At 42.7% G+C, this 15,465-nt stretch overlaps 1 protein-coding gene across 1 annotated transcript; it reads right to left on the minus strand.

The window, feature by feature from the left end:
- Positions 1-4,415: 4,415 nt before the first annotated feature.
- TAGLN3 (transgelin 3) lies at positions 4,416-14,455 on the minus strand (the record flags this gene model as incomplete). The annotated part of the gene is made up of 4 exons (XM_079549167.1): positions 4,416-4,557; positions 8,349-8,451; positions 13,245-13,419; positions 14,276-14,455. 4 exons carry the CDS (start codon positions 14,453-14,455, stop codon positions 4,416-4,418), a joined length of 600 nt encoding a protein of 199 aa, XP_079405293.1.
- Between the last annotated feature and the right edge of the window lie 1,010 nt (positions 14,456-15,465).

Below are 15,465 nucleotides of genomic sequence, written 5' to 3' on the forward strand. Positions count from 1 at the left end.
AAGAGTCCAAACCCCACCTCACCACAACCTCCTTTCAGGCAGTTGTAGAGGGCAGTGAGGTCTCTCCTGAGCCTCCTCCAGACTGAAAAATCCCAGTTCCTTCAGTTGGTCTCCTTAAGACTTGTGCTCCAGACCCTTCACAGCTTTGTTATCCCTCTCTGGACACGCTTCAGAGCACCAATGTCTTTCTTGTAGTGATAGAGCCAAAACTGAATGCATTACTTGAGATGCAGCCTCACCAGAATTGAATACAGGGGAATGATCACCTCTCTGCTCCTGCTGGATGCACTATTTCTGATACAAGCTAGCATGCCACTGGCCTTCTTGGCCAATTGAGTGGCCCGCTTGTGCCTATCCTTATTAAGTGTTAGCCTTGCTATCACACAAGACAGACACAGGCAACAACTCTCAGATAACGCAGGCAGAACCAAATACAATCGATTACAAACACAGAAACAAAATCCTGATGCACTGAACCTTTATCCTTCCTTCCTTCCATGTAGCTTTGTCTTGACCTCAGCAGCCAGGGAAACAGATCATCTTCAGAGGCATGCTGCAAAGCGATGCCACAGGCAGATTTACTGAGGAGTGAGGTCTCCTCGTGATGTGCACCCTCATTCCTTTTAATTTAAAACTTGTCATGTTATGTTAGCCTAGCAGTCCTGTAAAGCTCTGGCTTAATTGAGCTGACTGAACTGACTTTATTTACTTTCTTTCAGCTCTCATTAATGGGGATTAATAAATGGGGATGAACTCAGATTCCACGTTCAGGTATGTGGATGCCTATAGAACATCCCTTCATAAGGACGTAAGAGATCACCTTACAATTAAAAAGGAATGATTAAATAGTTGTCTGTAATGAGCTCATGGTCATAAAGCCTTCATGAAGGCAGATACATACCATTCACATTTATACTGCTACAGCAAACTGAAGCACAGGGTGGCAATGCTAACAGTGTTTCTGGCCCAGCCAGCTGTTGGGCATTGATATATAAGCACTTCCTTATATGAATATTTTGTGTTGCTTTTAAGCGAGGTTCATTGCTCAAGCTATGGCTGTGCTTCAAGAAGGGCCATTAGCAATGTGGGAGAGGGCTTCCCTTAGCTCATACTTGTCGTTTAACTGAGCCCACACCTGAAGCAAGATACAGTTCAGCCCCACAGTTTACAGAAAACACAGACCCACATGGCAGGCACACCATCACACCACACTATGTCTACTCAAGGTGCATGCACTTTCTCCCTTCGTGAAACAAAATTCACATTTTGCTCACATTTCAGCCCCCGCTGAACACAAGAATAATTATATCCAGTGCACATGCCGTGTTTGACATTTGTTGAGTACATCTCTACCACTGACAACACTAACACATTCCTAATATATATTCAGCCTTTTAGCAGGAATGATACATCAGATTGTCATAGAGATTAAGGAGGCTTATGGGAGACCCACCTAAGTGCTTTTAATGCAACAGAAGCAAGCTTACAGTAGTTTACTGTTTGTATAAGAAAAAACATATTTCCTTCCTGTCATCTTTGTTATTCAACCAGCCTTGTACTGTATTAATTTACAGTTTAAGATGTTTTTGAACTTGTTAAGAAGCACATTTTAATGGAAGGATGTAAGTAAGTCAAAACATGTTAATATTTAAATAATAATAATTCTTGCATTTTGGCATCATCATATGTGAACACAAAAGGATAAAGTCAACCTTTGGAGCATCTCCTGCCAGGCATTAATAGATAGGTCAGCTCGATGGTTTTAGAATCATAGAATCATTAACGTTGGAAAAGAATTCGAAGATCATCTAGTCAACCGTCAACCCATCACCACCATGCCCCCTAACCCATGCTGCCCAATGCTGCATCAACCCTTTTCTTGAACATCCCCAGAGACAGTGACCCCCCTAGGCAATCTGTTCCAATGCCTCATCACTCTTTCCAAGAAGAAATTTTTCCTAGTATCCAAACTAAATCTCCCCTGGTGCAACTTAAGGGGATTACTATAGGGCCATTCAGGTGATGAAAAAGGGTTCTGTGAGCTGGGGAAGGCCTTCCAAGGATGACATTCCAGCTATGGCTTTCCAATGCTGTTGCCACACTGTGTGAACACCACTGGATACAGATTTTCTTCCCTGGAGCACAGGCTGTTGTTGCCCATACAGGGCATGTTAAACATACCATATTGCTGTTGCACAAGCATACAGTGTTTTCTGTAACCTAGTGAGGCCATTAGAATGCCAAACCTAATGAAAGCACATTTAACTAGGGAATGTAGGTTTGGTGAAAGAACATTTCTTAGAGGCAGGGTCTTTCTTACACTGCACACTTACCTTATTGCAACAACCATAGATGGAGATGGAGAATAAAGCACAAGGATCAGAAAAATCATCCAGGCTCCTATACTCTTTCAAATGGAGAGACAAAGATCATCCAGCTCAGAGCTGGCTTCTGCAGGCTGCATACTTTCAAATAGTGTGGGGCAGGCTAAGAGCCTCTCTTGCCTACATGGCAGGTTCTTCTAGCTCCTCCCACCTATCTGATAAGAATGCATGCTGTTTTGTTTGCACTAAGTGCAACTTCCTAGTCTCTGTTAGGAGAAAGTGGCTGCTTTTCATATTTGTGTTCTCCAAGATGAGGTTGCCTTAACAAAAGGAGGCATAATATGCCCAGTGTGCAAGTTAGGTTATATGTTATGAGCAAGTTAGGTTATATGTTATAAATTGCACCAAGCTAAACTACTACAGCTGCAGGTTGAGATCTTGCCCTAAATACACCATTTCAAACACCTGCTCTGTACTGAGCTATTTCACCTCAGTAATAGGAAGATAGCTCTAAGCAGGTAGCAAACACCAAAGTAAAGTGCTCGACAAGAGCAGAGTGGAAGAACCACATTGCCCTGGTTTGTTGAAGAGAAGCTACAAATGGGGGCAGGACCTTTTTAACAGCAGCTGCCATAGATTAGCTCAGCCCCAAGCTCATGTGGTGACCTTTACATCATTTCTCACTTGTTACGCTTTGCAGTGCTTTATCAAGCTTCACCAAAGCTTGAATTAAGTGGGTAGGTATTTTTCTCACATTCCTGACAGGTAGGCTGAAGCTTAATCTGGGATGGGAGAATCACCCTCCCAGTTTACACACCAGTAGAAATTTTTGAAGCAGTGTCATTGTGTGAGCCACTGGCTCCAGGGCTAGATAGTGGGCAACTAGCTGCCACTGGGGGGTCACTAGGTTCAGACACACACAGGGCAGCATGCGGCAAACAGAAGTCACCACTACTTCTGTGTAGGCCCCTCACAACAGGTTATTAGCTTTCCAGATGTTATGTCTTCAAGCCTTTTTGGAATTCTGTTATGAATTTTAAAAGCTCACAAAGTTATCCCATTTCCCTTCCTACTTGCTGAGAGGAAAAAAAATTGATTGGGATTTGCAAGTGAATTCTTAATAGGAAAGAAACTTGCTGAGAAAATAGTGTGGCCCCTGAATGTATGTGTGATGTGCAATCTACACTAAGGGTCAGGTGAACTACTCTGAGCTCCTGTGGCCAGATGACTGCACCAGCAAGCAGTGCTTCTATTGGCTCTCCAGCAAACTGTCTCATAATCAACTATTTGTCCAGTTTGCATTCCGTCAGAGATGAGAATAACAAAATCCTTGAATTCAAACAAGTGGTATTAATGTCTGGAGCTTTCTGGAACACCTCTTCTGTTTCTTCTGAGTGTTTAAAACACACCTTAGTTTGCAGTGTTTTGTTTGATGTAACATCAATCAGCACAAAGTAAAAGCTGTTCTCACCTCTGACAGATTTTCCTTTCAAAGTGAAGAACTCTCTGAGGATTGCATTGCTGTCATGAAGACTCACTGCTGGCTCTACCAACTTTGGCTGGGATGGAGTTAGAGGCAAGAAAGACTGAGCCATCAAAACATGTCATTCCTCAGCATTGTACCATGCTATAAGAGGTTCAAATTGCTGTTCTTTCCTTCAAAAAAATGAGGCCAATATGTGTTTAAATGTCTTTATTCTTAGATCAAACAATGTCATCACTGAATTGAAGAATGAGATTACTGGTTGAGATACAAGAGAAATGTGAGACAAATATGGAAGATAACACTTTGCAAATAAATTAAAACAGAATAATTGTCTTTGCATAGTTCAGAAGTGAAAAGTAGGAGGCAGCAGTGCGCATGTGCTGTGAACTGACACACAACACCACGAAAACCCAAGTTCCTAGATGAACTCCTGTAGCTGCAAATAAAACAAACCAAACAAAAAATACCCCACACCTCAGAGCACTAACTATTAAAACCAGGCAGAAAGAGAACTAATGAGCTTTTTTTAATTTTTTTTTTTCTTTTTCTGTTGTTGCTGAACAGACCATGCTGCAGGAGTGTTTTCTCTACAGACAGAGGTGCTTTTAGATGATCTGCCTTGGCATCCCATAGCCCGTCATACCCGACTGTGAGGCTCCTTTGTTGCTGCCCATCTGAAGGCCTATTACGTTCTGTCCCTGACGAAGCTGCTCTTCTGAAAACCCCCGTCGATTCTGCTGTGCTTTCCTGTACAGGTGCATACAAAAAAACAACACAGACATTCTGCATATGTCCAGATGATTGTGAAAAGCAATCTGAAATTGGCTCATGTTAACAGCTCCTCCCTTGTACTGCAGTATTTAATTTGCACCATCCTCCTGGATGGACAATACTGGCTGGGCTAATTGCTTTCCTGCAGTTAGAAGTGCTCTCTTCAAACCCACACCACTTCAGTCTTTCACTGTACCACCTACTCACAACCTTCAGGATCATAGCTTGCCCAGCAACTATGATAGGTAAAATATTTATGTAGCTCTGTGTATACCACTTGTGATAGAGTTTGTATTTTGTCCTATAGCTCTCAGAAGCTGTAGTCTACAGGAGCTGATCACTAAGATACTTATCTGTTCTGTAGTACAAATTGATATCTGTCTACAGCAATGGTATACATTCAACTCAGTGGAGTCAGTGTGAGTGCAATGTACCCAGAGAAACAAAGGGACAGCAAAGTGGCTTGCTCATTTTCACAAGTGTGGATGATGGTTGCCTGCAGGACAGAACAATTGCCCTGTTGCCATTTCCAGATCTCTCTTCTCTAAAGCAATAGACTTTGGCCTTTGCACCTGTGTCTTAACTGTATGACAGTCCTTTATCTTCTGCCAAAACATGCTGACTACTTTTGCTTGGCATTAGCAGTCTCAAAAGCCATCCAGATCAATGAATCTTTGTTGGACCTTAAAAAGAGCCTCTTTTCCCTGAAAATAGCACTGGGGAAAAAAAAAGAAGCACAAAAGTTTGTACTTGATTAATCTTTCATTTACACAAGATGGGGAAAACAAGTCACTTAGAAGGGAGAAGGATCAATCTGTTACTGCCAAATAAATGGCAAGAACCTACAGTCTCAAAGGGAGGGAGGCTTTCAGCCAGCTCCCATCCAGGTACAACCTCTCTGCCATCTGTGTATGTTTGTCCTGAGATCAGGTTATCTAGCAATATTACAACACATTACAATTCCCTTTTCTCCTCACTCCATCACAAGATGGGAATGTTAGATTGGGTGCCTGCTGTGACTGAAAGTCACCAACACAATCCTCTGTGAGAATCTGATCCTGTGCAGTGGCTGAGCTCAGGTCCAGAACAGCACTTCAGATCTCTCAAGAATGGATCCCACGCCAATGTGCAGATGAGTACGAGGGCTTATAGCACCCTACCACAGGCTCTTCCCAGAAAGCATGTGTATGGGAACTGTTGAGTCACGGCCTGAACCACTGACTGATCATCTGGGGAAAGGACCAGGTCAGCCCTGGGAGCACAGGTGAAGGCAATTCAGCTGTGTGACCAGAAGGGGTGGAGCCTGGCTGCACCTCTCTTAGACCTCATTTAAGAGCTGACTGCCAGAGGGGAAGGATCTCTGGTTGGAGATCCCTCCCTTGTGGAGTTTTCCCTGTAAGCCTAGATCTCTAGAGATGAGGGGAGCATTCTTTTCCTCTTTATCCCTTTTGCCATTTCACTCTTGTATCTTGTACCTTACCACCACACTAATCTTTCCAACTTTTCCAACTGCCAATTTGGAGGCAGGCACACAGAGCTTTGGGCACCTCATACAGCAGTTCTATCTCACTGCTGCAAAATTTCTTTTCCAGAACCCTTACGCGGGCAGCAAAGCACTGCCAGTATCTCTGAGAGAGGATGTTTTTGGAACTACTCCTATTACATAATTGAATCTCAGGTTCACTGTGACTGTCTCTATTTTAATTAAAATCCCAGAAACACGATCTATCTTTTTTTCCCCTTGGACTTTTCAGCTGTGCTGTGAAACGAATCCAGAGGAAGTTGATATGTAAGTATGACTAGGAAAGAAAAATAAGAACTGCACAAAAAAAAATTAAAAAAGAGACCAAGGATATGCTAATAAAAGTTGATTACTTGTATCGTTTGGATCACGTGGTGTTATTTTTACAATCATAAATGCTGCCCTTAGAATATGATAGTCTTATAGATAACAGCAGGTACTTGTGATTTGCTTTTAGGCTGGTGGAAGCAGGCATAACAAAGTCTGTAGAAAAGGAGGTGGGAGCATCTCACACTGCTGCAAGTTGTCTTTCACCTGTTTGCCATCACTCAACAACACTTCCTCTGTCACTGTGCAGACTTATTAACTTTTCATGCCAAATTTGCACCAGAGCCAGAGGCTTCCAACTCACAGATAACAAACAGCAGTGGATCCATGAGCCTCACCAGGACACACAGTGAAACAGCAGATAGGCCCGATGGGAGCAGGCATGCAAGACAGAGAATATGGAAAGTTAAGCAGCTTTGCCCATATGTGGGGATGTATTGATCACTGCTGATCCCTGCATGGATACTCTTGTTCCATTTAATCTTGACATCTTTCAGTTTATCTTAAGGTGGTTAAGAATCAGTCTGAATGCTCTGCCTCATGAATAATGCTGGGTGATGGGGAGGGGGCTCGATCTGCCTGAACGGGTGGTTAAGCTACTCAGAAAGCAGTTCCCAGTCTGCCATATGTTATCTCCTTATAGAAATAACAGTTTTCCTGAAGGCAACAGCTATGAAACAGTCTTTCAGGGACTGCAGCAGACGCAGGCTGGCTGTCTATTTAGCCCAGACAGTCCGGGAAGGAGGGAGATGATCTTCAAGTACGCCAATGAAAACTATTCCACAATTAAGAGCAGATATGAAAATTAATTTTTCATTTGTTTCCATTTGTTATAGTTTGTTATAGTTACATAAAACAAATAAGCCTGTCTGGGTCATGGTGAATTCATGTCTGGTTTAAATTAAAGCATGTAACTGGATTTGAATTTAAAAACCTATTATATTCAGGAAGTAAAAATCTCTTTGTGGTCTGTATGAAGTAAATTTAAATGAATGCCACATGAAGAATGTATAGGAGTTGACACTTGCTCACCAGGTCACTTCAGGTCTCCTTTAGCCTCTGTTAAACCACTTCAAACTTTAAGATAAGCAAAGTTTGCTTGCTGATCCTCAACTAATCATCAGAAATTTCAGGGAAACCAATGACCAGCAGGCAGCACTCTTTTCGTTAACATGCCTCAGCTGTTTTAGCATAAGAAATACTTTTGGGTAGAGGAACCTCATTTCAACACAGTGTCTGTGAGCAAGAGGCGTTACTGTAGAAGGATTTCCTTTTTTTTTTTCTGCCCTTCTTCTCAGCCTCCCTAACCAAGGCAAACGGGGCGTTAGAGCAAATAAACATCTTTTCCAAGACAGAGAATTCTCTGCAGATAAGTGGTACTCCACAAGAAAAAAAAAAATGGCTAAGAAAGAAATCCAGTAGGATCTCCATATGTGCGCAGATGTCCAAGCCAGGGCAACTCAATAGAAAGGGGTGCCTGCAGGTGGAACTCAGAGCTGCAGCCGTGGGTGAGCTGCTGCTCAGTCCTGGCACCAATAGCGCTTTTCCAGCTCCAGGGCAGGAGAGATGTGAGGAAGAGGACTACCTGAGAAAAGGCAGCAGCATGGAAGCACTGCATCTCTCCTACAGGGCTCCTTCTCAGCAGCCCTGGTGTAACTTCTGGCTGACGAGATGTAGTTAGGCAGAGGCCAAATGATGCTGATATGCTGGGAACCAGTGAAGGGCAGAAAGTGCTGCTGCCTGGTTGGATATTTGATCCCCTTGTCTAGACTCCAAAAAGGAAATCTCTTCACTGCAAGGAAATTTTGCAAAAATTCTTCCTTTCCTTCCCCAGTAAATTTCTTTGAAGGCCAAGAACAGACAATAATACCAGCTTTCCATGAAAGTCAGCTCTGGGAAACTGTGCCTTGGACATTACCTGTGAAACCAGGATGGATCCCCTTTGTAGCATCCATCATCCTTGGTGACTGCCAAACTGCCTAGAGCCATTAAGGTTCTCTGCACTGCTGCCATGTCCTTCCCTGGAAAGGCAAACAGCAAAACCAATATAAGAAATCCTCGCATAACAAATAGCTTGGCATACTGATCAATGCCTTCATCCAATGCATTAACTGCTTCCCTTGGCTACTCTGAAAAAGTACACTAGAAGCATTATAAGTGCTATTTTAGAGTTGCTCAAATTGAAGTGCTGACATGCAAGAGATTATGAAAAAGATTATCAAAGGAACGGTGTTAAAGCAAAATTCAACTATTTGGGAATTTTCAAGTTTCAAAGCTATTTTAATGCATTCACCCTTGCTATTTTAAGCCATTCTAAATTTTGTGCTAAGAGAACACTTTGGCGTAAAAAGAACGATAATGTGCTCAGTAAAACATGGCTGTAGGAGAGCAATGTGACAAATAACCGTGCTGTGCCTCTGTTGCTTCACCTGCAAACTGATCACATCATGTAAGCACTGGCAGTTGCAGACAGTCCTCATGCTGACAGAGTTCCTGGCAGTCCTGGAAAGGACTCGTGCAGATTAACTTGCACCACCCTTTCCCAAATTACCCATCAAATCACTTCCCAAATCCTTCCTACTGGCTTCCCTTCACAGGCTGTCAGAAGTTGATGCTCTTCAGTTGCTGTCATCCAGTCCTAACTTACAATATTTTTCTACAGTTTCCCTCTTTACCTTACCACGCTTGATTCCTCATTTCAAAATGCCAGTGCTCATCTCCCCTTTAGCCAAGTAAAGTTACCATGCCTGGTCTTCACTGCTTGTTAACGTTCTTCCGTAAACAACAGAGAGAAAAAGCTTCTCAGGAGATAATTTCCCATCTATACTGTGAGGTGATGGACTTGTCAATTACTTGCCTAGATGTATGCTTTCCATCTGCTTGAGAATTCACCAATTTTCCAAGATGGCACCTTGAAATATAAGGCTCATTTCCAAAAGATGTTGCTATTCCTGTTGTCAGTATTTGTTTTTATTTTAAAAAACAGTACCCACTCCTCTGATCTTTCCTTCCAAAATTAAGGTAGGAAGTAAATTTTCCTTTTGTATCAACATCTTCTGTTTATTTCTCCACTTAATTAAAAAAGAAACAAGTAAGGGGTTTTTTTGTGTGTGTTTTTGTTTTGTTTTTGAAAAAATGAAGGATACTCCTTTTTTTTTGTTTCTTCCCCTGCACTTGGCTACTAGGCATGAAAAAAGCAGAGAACATTAGGCAAGCAAATAGAAACAAGCAAATTCTATCTGATTACCCAACTCAAACACAATGACATTTAGAAAACTCTCTAGCAAGTACTTCACTAGGAGCTGCCACATATCTTTGCAATGGTGTGAGCTGTTTAAGTTTTTGGAAATTTTGTTTCATATACCTTTTTTTTCTTCTGAAATGAAAATGGAAATAGGTGTTCAAGGCAAGGGTGGACAGGGCTCTGAGCAATCTGATTTAGCAGTTGGCAATGCTGCCCGCAGCAGGGGGTCAGAACTAGATGATCTTTGAGGTGTCCTCCAACACAAGGCATCCTAAGCCCTGGAAATCTTCCCCACGCATTCCTTCTGTTCCAATTCTTCCTTTTTCCTGAAATCACCTTTCTAGTTAAAGGAACTAATTTTGAACACAAGTTCTTCGTATGGGGAAATAAGTTCCTCACAAAATCATGTGATGCTCAAGATATGACTATGACAGCAGACTCCAGAAATGCCTCCCATGGAATAGTGTTAATGAAAAGCACTGTAGACCAGTAGGAGTGCACAGGAAAGGAGCTTAGCACATAGTGTATAAGCATCACCCTGATTACAGTTGGATGAAGCTCGGGGCTCTGGTTCACACAGACCTCACTGCATAAGGCACTGGCTAAGGTGAAGATGACACCCTAAAGCTGAAAATGACTTGCGGCTTCCAGCTGTGACTGGCACACAGGCCATTACAGTTTACAGGAATCTTCTCTGCAGGGGACCATTTGTACAGAAAACAAATTGTCAGCCATCCGGGATCCTCCCGTGCCCGTGTTTGTTAACCAGACTATGTCAGATGGTCCCTGCTTGAGGGAGGGCAGCTGAGGGTCGGCCTCTTGCACAGGCACGTACACAGGGAGCAGCGTGGGGCGGGATGCTCGGAGCTCCCCACAGCAGCAGATGTACCATATGCCTCAACAGATGCCACAAATAACCTCCTTGGGATGCCCATCGTGGTAACAAACAGGGATGAGGAGAGATGTGGAAAAAGGATTTAAAAGTGAATGAGCTGAATAACGACAGCAAGCACGTACACACAGATAGAAAAAGAAAAGAAACAAAAGACGGGTAGCACAATATATCCCGCTGGGCCCGGTGGAACCATCTGGCAGCCCCTCCTATGCTCTGCACTCAGCTCTGCTTCCCTTCTCAGTGGCGAGGGGAGAGGCTGCAGGGCAACTGCAAGCGGGGCCCAGTGCTCCCGCACATGCATTGGCCACTCAGTCAGGGAAAACTCCAGATGTGCTTCATCTTGTGGCATCTAACCTCTCGTCCTTTGCAGTAAGCCCTGTAGAGAATCTTGGCATGGCATATTAGAGGAGGCAGGGGGCTCGGTCACATCTCTCCCTTTCTCTCTGGGGAAGTGTGGCCAGAAGGAAGGGCTGAGACCCACAGAGGAGAACTGCTCTGAACCATATTCCCGAGACACTTCTTTGTGCAGGCTGGGCTATAAACAGAGTTACATCTGCCTCTTAGCTCCCTGCCATATTTCCAGAGAGGTATCTATAAAACAGCAAACATGCTCTCTTGGGCATGGACTAGGAAAGGCTGCTCACCTGTCTCTTCCTTTAAGAAGGACCAAAGGAGAGGTGACACCGTTGAGAAATGCACCAGATGGACTGAGTGAGTTTGAAGCAACCAACAGCAGATTGCGTACTAAAACATTTTCTTCAATCGTTACTGAGAATCTCAAAGCAAAAAAAGCTCTTGGAAAATAATCAGAGACAGAGACTGTTTTATCAACCACACATAATTTTCTTTCCATGTAAACATACGTTGATGCTTGCTACCTCTCTAAACACATTGTGGCCTGGAAGTATTTTCTGAAGTGTAGAAGTTATGTAATTATGAAAGATTCTGTCCTTTCTGCCTAGCCAATATGTCAAATTTCTGATGTTTCAGGCTCAAAACAATACTGATGCTGGAGATCAGAGCTACGGTTAGGCAAGAAGCCCTCACATGATTACTCCTGCACGTGCTGCTTCACTTCAGCACTCTAATGACCAGCATGAGGGATGGAAAGAGAATGGGGAAGTGAAAAGACAAAGATCAGTTTTGAGAAGGCCTAAAATAACCATGGAGAAAAGTCCTGTACATCTCTCCCCTGGGCTGAAAGTTGTGTTTTGACTTTCTGTGATCTGGAAGTTTTTCCCCTTACATCTGCTGAGGAATGGAGATGAGTGAAAGAAAGAAAATGAAGAGATTGCCACCACAATTAGGAACTCTACCTTTAAAACCAAGTCCTTTTCATCGTAAGGATTGATATACTGTTCTTTTGTTTGCATTATGCAAAAGTGTTATGAAATGCAATCAAAAGCACCTGAAAGGAGCTAATATCATCCCTTCTAGTATAGATGGAGCTTCCCTTTCAACAGCCTGCTAGGCTGAGGAAGAGGATGTTACTGCAGGGAAGTAAAAACCCTTTCATTTAAAATATTTAAAGGTAGATTAGAAAAAATATTAAAAAATGACCTGGAAGAAACAACCCAGCTCTTGCGTCCGAAGGCAAGATCTGTCCAGTGAACCCAGTACCCTGAGAGCCTAGTAATGCAGTCTGTCAGTACGTCCTCCCATTCTAACCTATCTGCAAAGAGCTCCCCTGTGTTTCATGCCTGAAGCTGTCCTTGAAAGAAGTGATCTCTTCCAGATATCCCAACAGCCTGTGAAAACAGATCTCAGTGTTTTCACTCCACTTGTGTTCCTACACAAACGATACTGATTGGCTTTCTCAATAGATCGCTCTCCTTCCACCGTTTCATTCTCACAACAGATTTTTGACCCTTCCAGTTTTCTGCACACCTGCCTTTCACTACCCTGGCACTGTCTTTGCTTTGAGTCCCTGCATTTTGTCCTGAGAGATGCAAGATACACAGTGCATTTCACAGGAGCACCAGGAAGAGCGCATCACCACAGAGGTGGCAAAAGCAGCCATGCAAACACTCGAATGACTCAACTCTTTGGCAGCTACAACACACAGTGTTCACTTCATGTCCGGGAAGGAGTGTATTCACCTCCAGGTGAATATACAGGGCACTCAGATTTTTGCTGTTGCCATAGTGACTTTTCTGGCAAGACCGTATTGTTGCAGAGAGATACTCAGCTAACACATTAGCAGTGAGCTCTGCTCTCTCTAATCATAAAAGAGCCCTCATCTGCTCTATAGAGGCATGTATGCTCCTGGGAATGCACTTTATGGCTCTAATTTAAGCTTTGCTTATAATTTGAAAACTGTAATAAAAGCTCGTCATCACAAAATAAGGGTTTCTCCTATTTGCTCTTAGAAGCTATTTTACTTGGAAATAATTAGCATAGAGAGCAGTTGTTTTATTAGGTCTATGGATTTCTGTCAAAATGATGGGCTTTTAGATAACACATGAGCTTGGAAAAACTCCATTATGCCCTCAGGGTAATATAAATCCCTCAGAGGAGATAATGCACCACTGGAAGAACATGGTAATGAGATAAGGCAAACAGAAACAAAAGATAATTACATTAGAGAATATGCCTTAGACAAAATGCACTATTACAACACATCAAAGCCGAGTAAAATGAAGACTGCAAGCTGACTTCCAGTTTATTATTTTTACCTTCCCATAAATCCACTGTCTGGAAAATATCTGTTGTTCTTACTCCGTAGATTTCAGCAGCTTTTAAGAACTGAGAAATTTGTTCCATCTGCTTGAAAGCCATTTTTGATTCAGAGATCTTTGCAATGGGTTCATTTCCCTTTGGATGTAAACTGTTTATTAACTTGCATAACAGCTGAGAGAGAAACACAGAAACAAAATGAGAAAGCAGTCACCAAACTAGGAGAAATTTCTGCACATGAAATGATGCTGTAAAATGCTTTCAATCTAGACAGTTTCTGTTAGGGATGTAATTTCTTCTATCAGGAACAAACAAGAGATTGATAATAGTCAAAGTATATTAGAAAGGTATTAGAGCTTTCATTAACCGATGGCAATAGCCTGACCGAATAAATCCTCATCTGCTAGAAGCAGCAAAGTAATCACTGGTAAGTTATGTAACAACTGACAGAGAAGAAACCACATGCTCGAGCCAAAAAAATAAGCAACGTCAATTGAAATATTGTTGAAGTCACTTTGGCAGAGATTCAATGATTAGCGTATTTCTGCAGCTCTGTGCAAACAGCAGCATCTGCCTGTTGTTCAATAAACCAAAAGGATACAATTGTTATAGCTACAGAATGATTCACAAGAAGAAAACACTTCTTCAACACCTGTTCACCTTTTTCGTTTTTCTGCAAATACTATTTCTTAAAGAGAAAATGATACATCTAGTTTTAAAAGCAGATCTCATTTAACTGCATGAAGAAAGGCACTGAAGGAATGAGTCATACCCATATATAATGTGCATGACTCATAAGAATCATAAGCACCATACTAATCCCAGTACTCCAGCAGAATAATTATTTTCTGAGATTAGGATTCACAAGCAAAAGGAAATCAGTCAGATGCTAGGACACCTCTTACTGCACTGGCCATGAGCTCTGACCAATTTCGCCGGATGGAGACAGAAATCAAGGACACATAGTAATATATACTAATTCACTGCACGCATAAAGATACTCAAGTAGAGAGTTAAACAGATAGCTCACCGTTCCATCCATCAGCCAGGTCTGGAAATGCTGCCTTCCAGGAGGAGGGGGTTCGATCTGTTCCTCACACTGCACAATAATCCAGTTCGCCAGCCTAGACTCTAATTCCGGGTCATATTTCTGTTCAATCTTTTCCTGAACTTCTCGGCTTAAGCCATAGCTTGGTCCTCTGTTAGCCATTTCTGGAACCAAAGCAGAACTCGGTTAGCAGGGAAGGTCTTGGTGCGCAGCTGCTAGGTAGACACCGGAAAATTAGAGAATAAAGGAGAGAGCAGCCTGCCCTATACATTAGGCAGTTGAGCAGATGTTCATCAACACTGAAAGTCACTGTATGGCACTGCTTATAGCTGTTCTGCAGAGCAGGGGAGGGATCAGCAGGGGAATATCATTATCCAAAAGCATACATCAGCCACAACATTTCTTGCTTTTTAAAAAAGAAGAAAAGAAGGAAAACAGAAATACCCTCCCTTACCCCAACAACAAAAACAGAAGGTGAAAATGAAGATTTAAAGCAGAGTAGGTTTCAGAGAGCGGCTTCTGCTGTGATTGCAGAGAATATAATAGAGTTCTCAGATCGATGTTACAAGCTGCCTGCAAATCCAGAAACGCTTTAAAATTGCCTACCTAACGCTTGCCAGTAAGAAGAAGGTTATACATGGGAGCTCCAGGAATCCTTTTGAGATGCAGTCGGGTTCTTCTTCAGCAGAGATGCAGGGATGGATATCCAGATCAGCAACCTGAAAAGCGTCAATGGATTTAAGAGACAGAGGCTGCCACAATGCCCTGCTGCTGCTGCAGCATCGTGGTTTGAAGAACAGTGTATCGATTTGATTTTCCTCACATATGAGGAGGGTCAGAGCAGGGGCGTTGCTAAGAGCCATTAAAGAGGCCTGCCTCCTCCGTTGCAGCTGGGGGATCTGTTTATCTCGCCCATCTGCAGACTGCTCTCAGGCGTGTTTTCTCAGCCCTGTGCGGTTCACCCCACAGACTCAGCTTTATTCCACCCAGTCTGCATCACCCCAAACTACAGCAAGCATCCCAGCTCACGATAGTTAGCAATGTAAACAGAAGGGCTTCATCATATGCCCTGTTACACAAAGGTAACACAAATTACTATGCATTTCATTTATTTTTAAACATGAAGCAGAAGCAGAACCTTTTTTCTCCCTGTTCTGCAGCATGATGCTAGC

This window comes from Tetrao urogallus (assembly GCF_951394365.1).
Source record: "Tetrao urogallus genome assembly, chromosome: 1".
In the NCBI taxonomy this organism is placed as follows: domain Eukaryota; kingdom Metazoa; phylum Chordata; class Aves; order Galliformes; family Phasianidae; genus Tetrao; species Tetrao urogallus.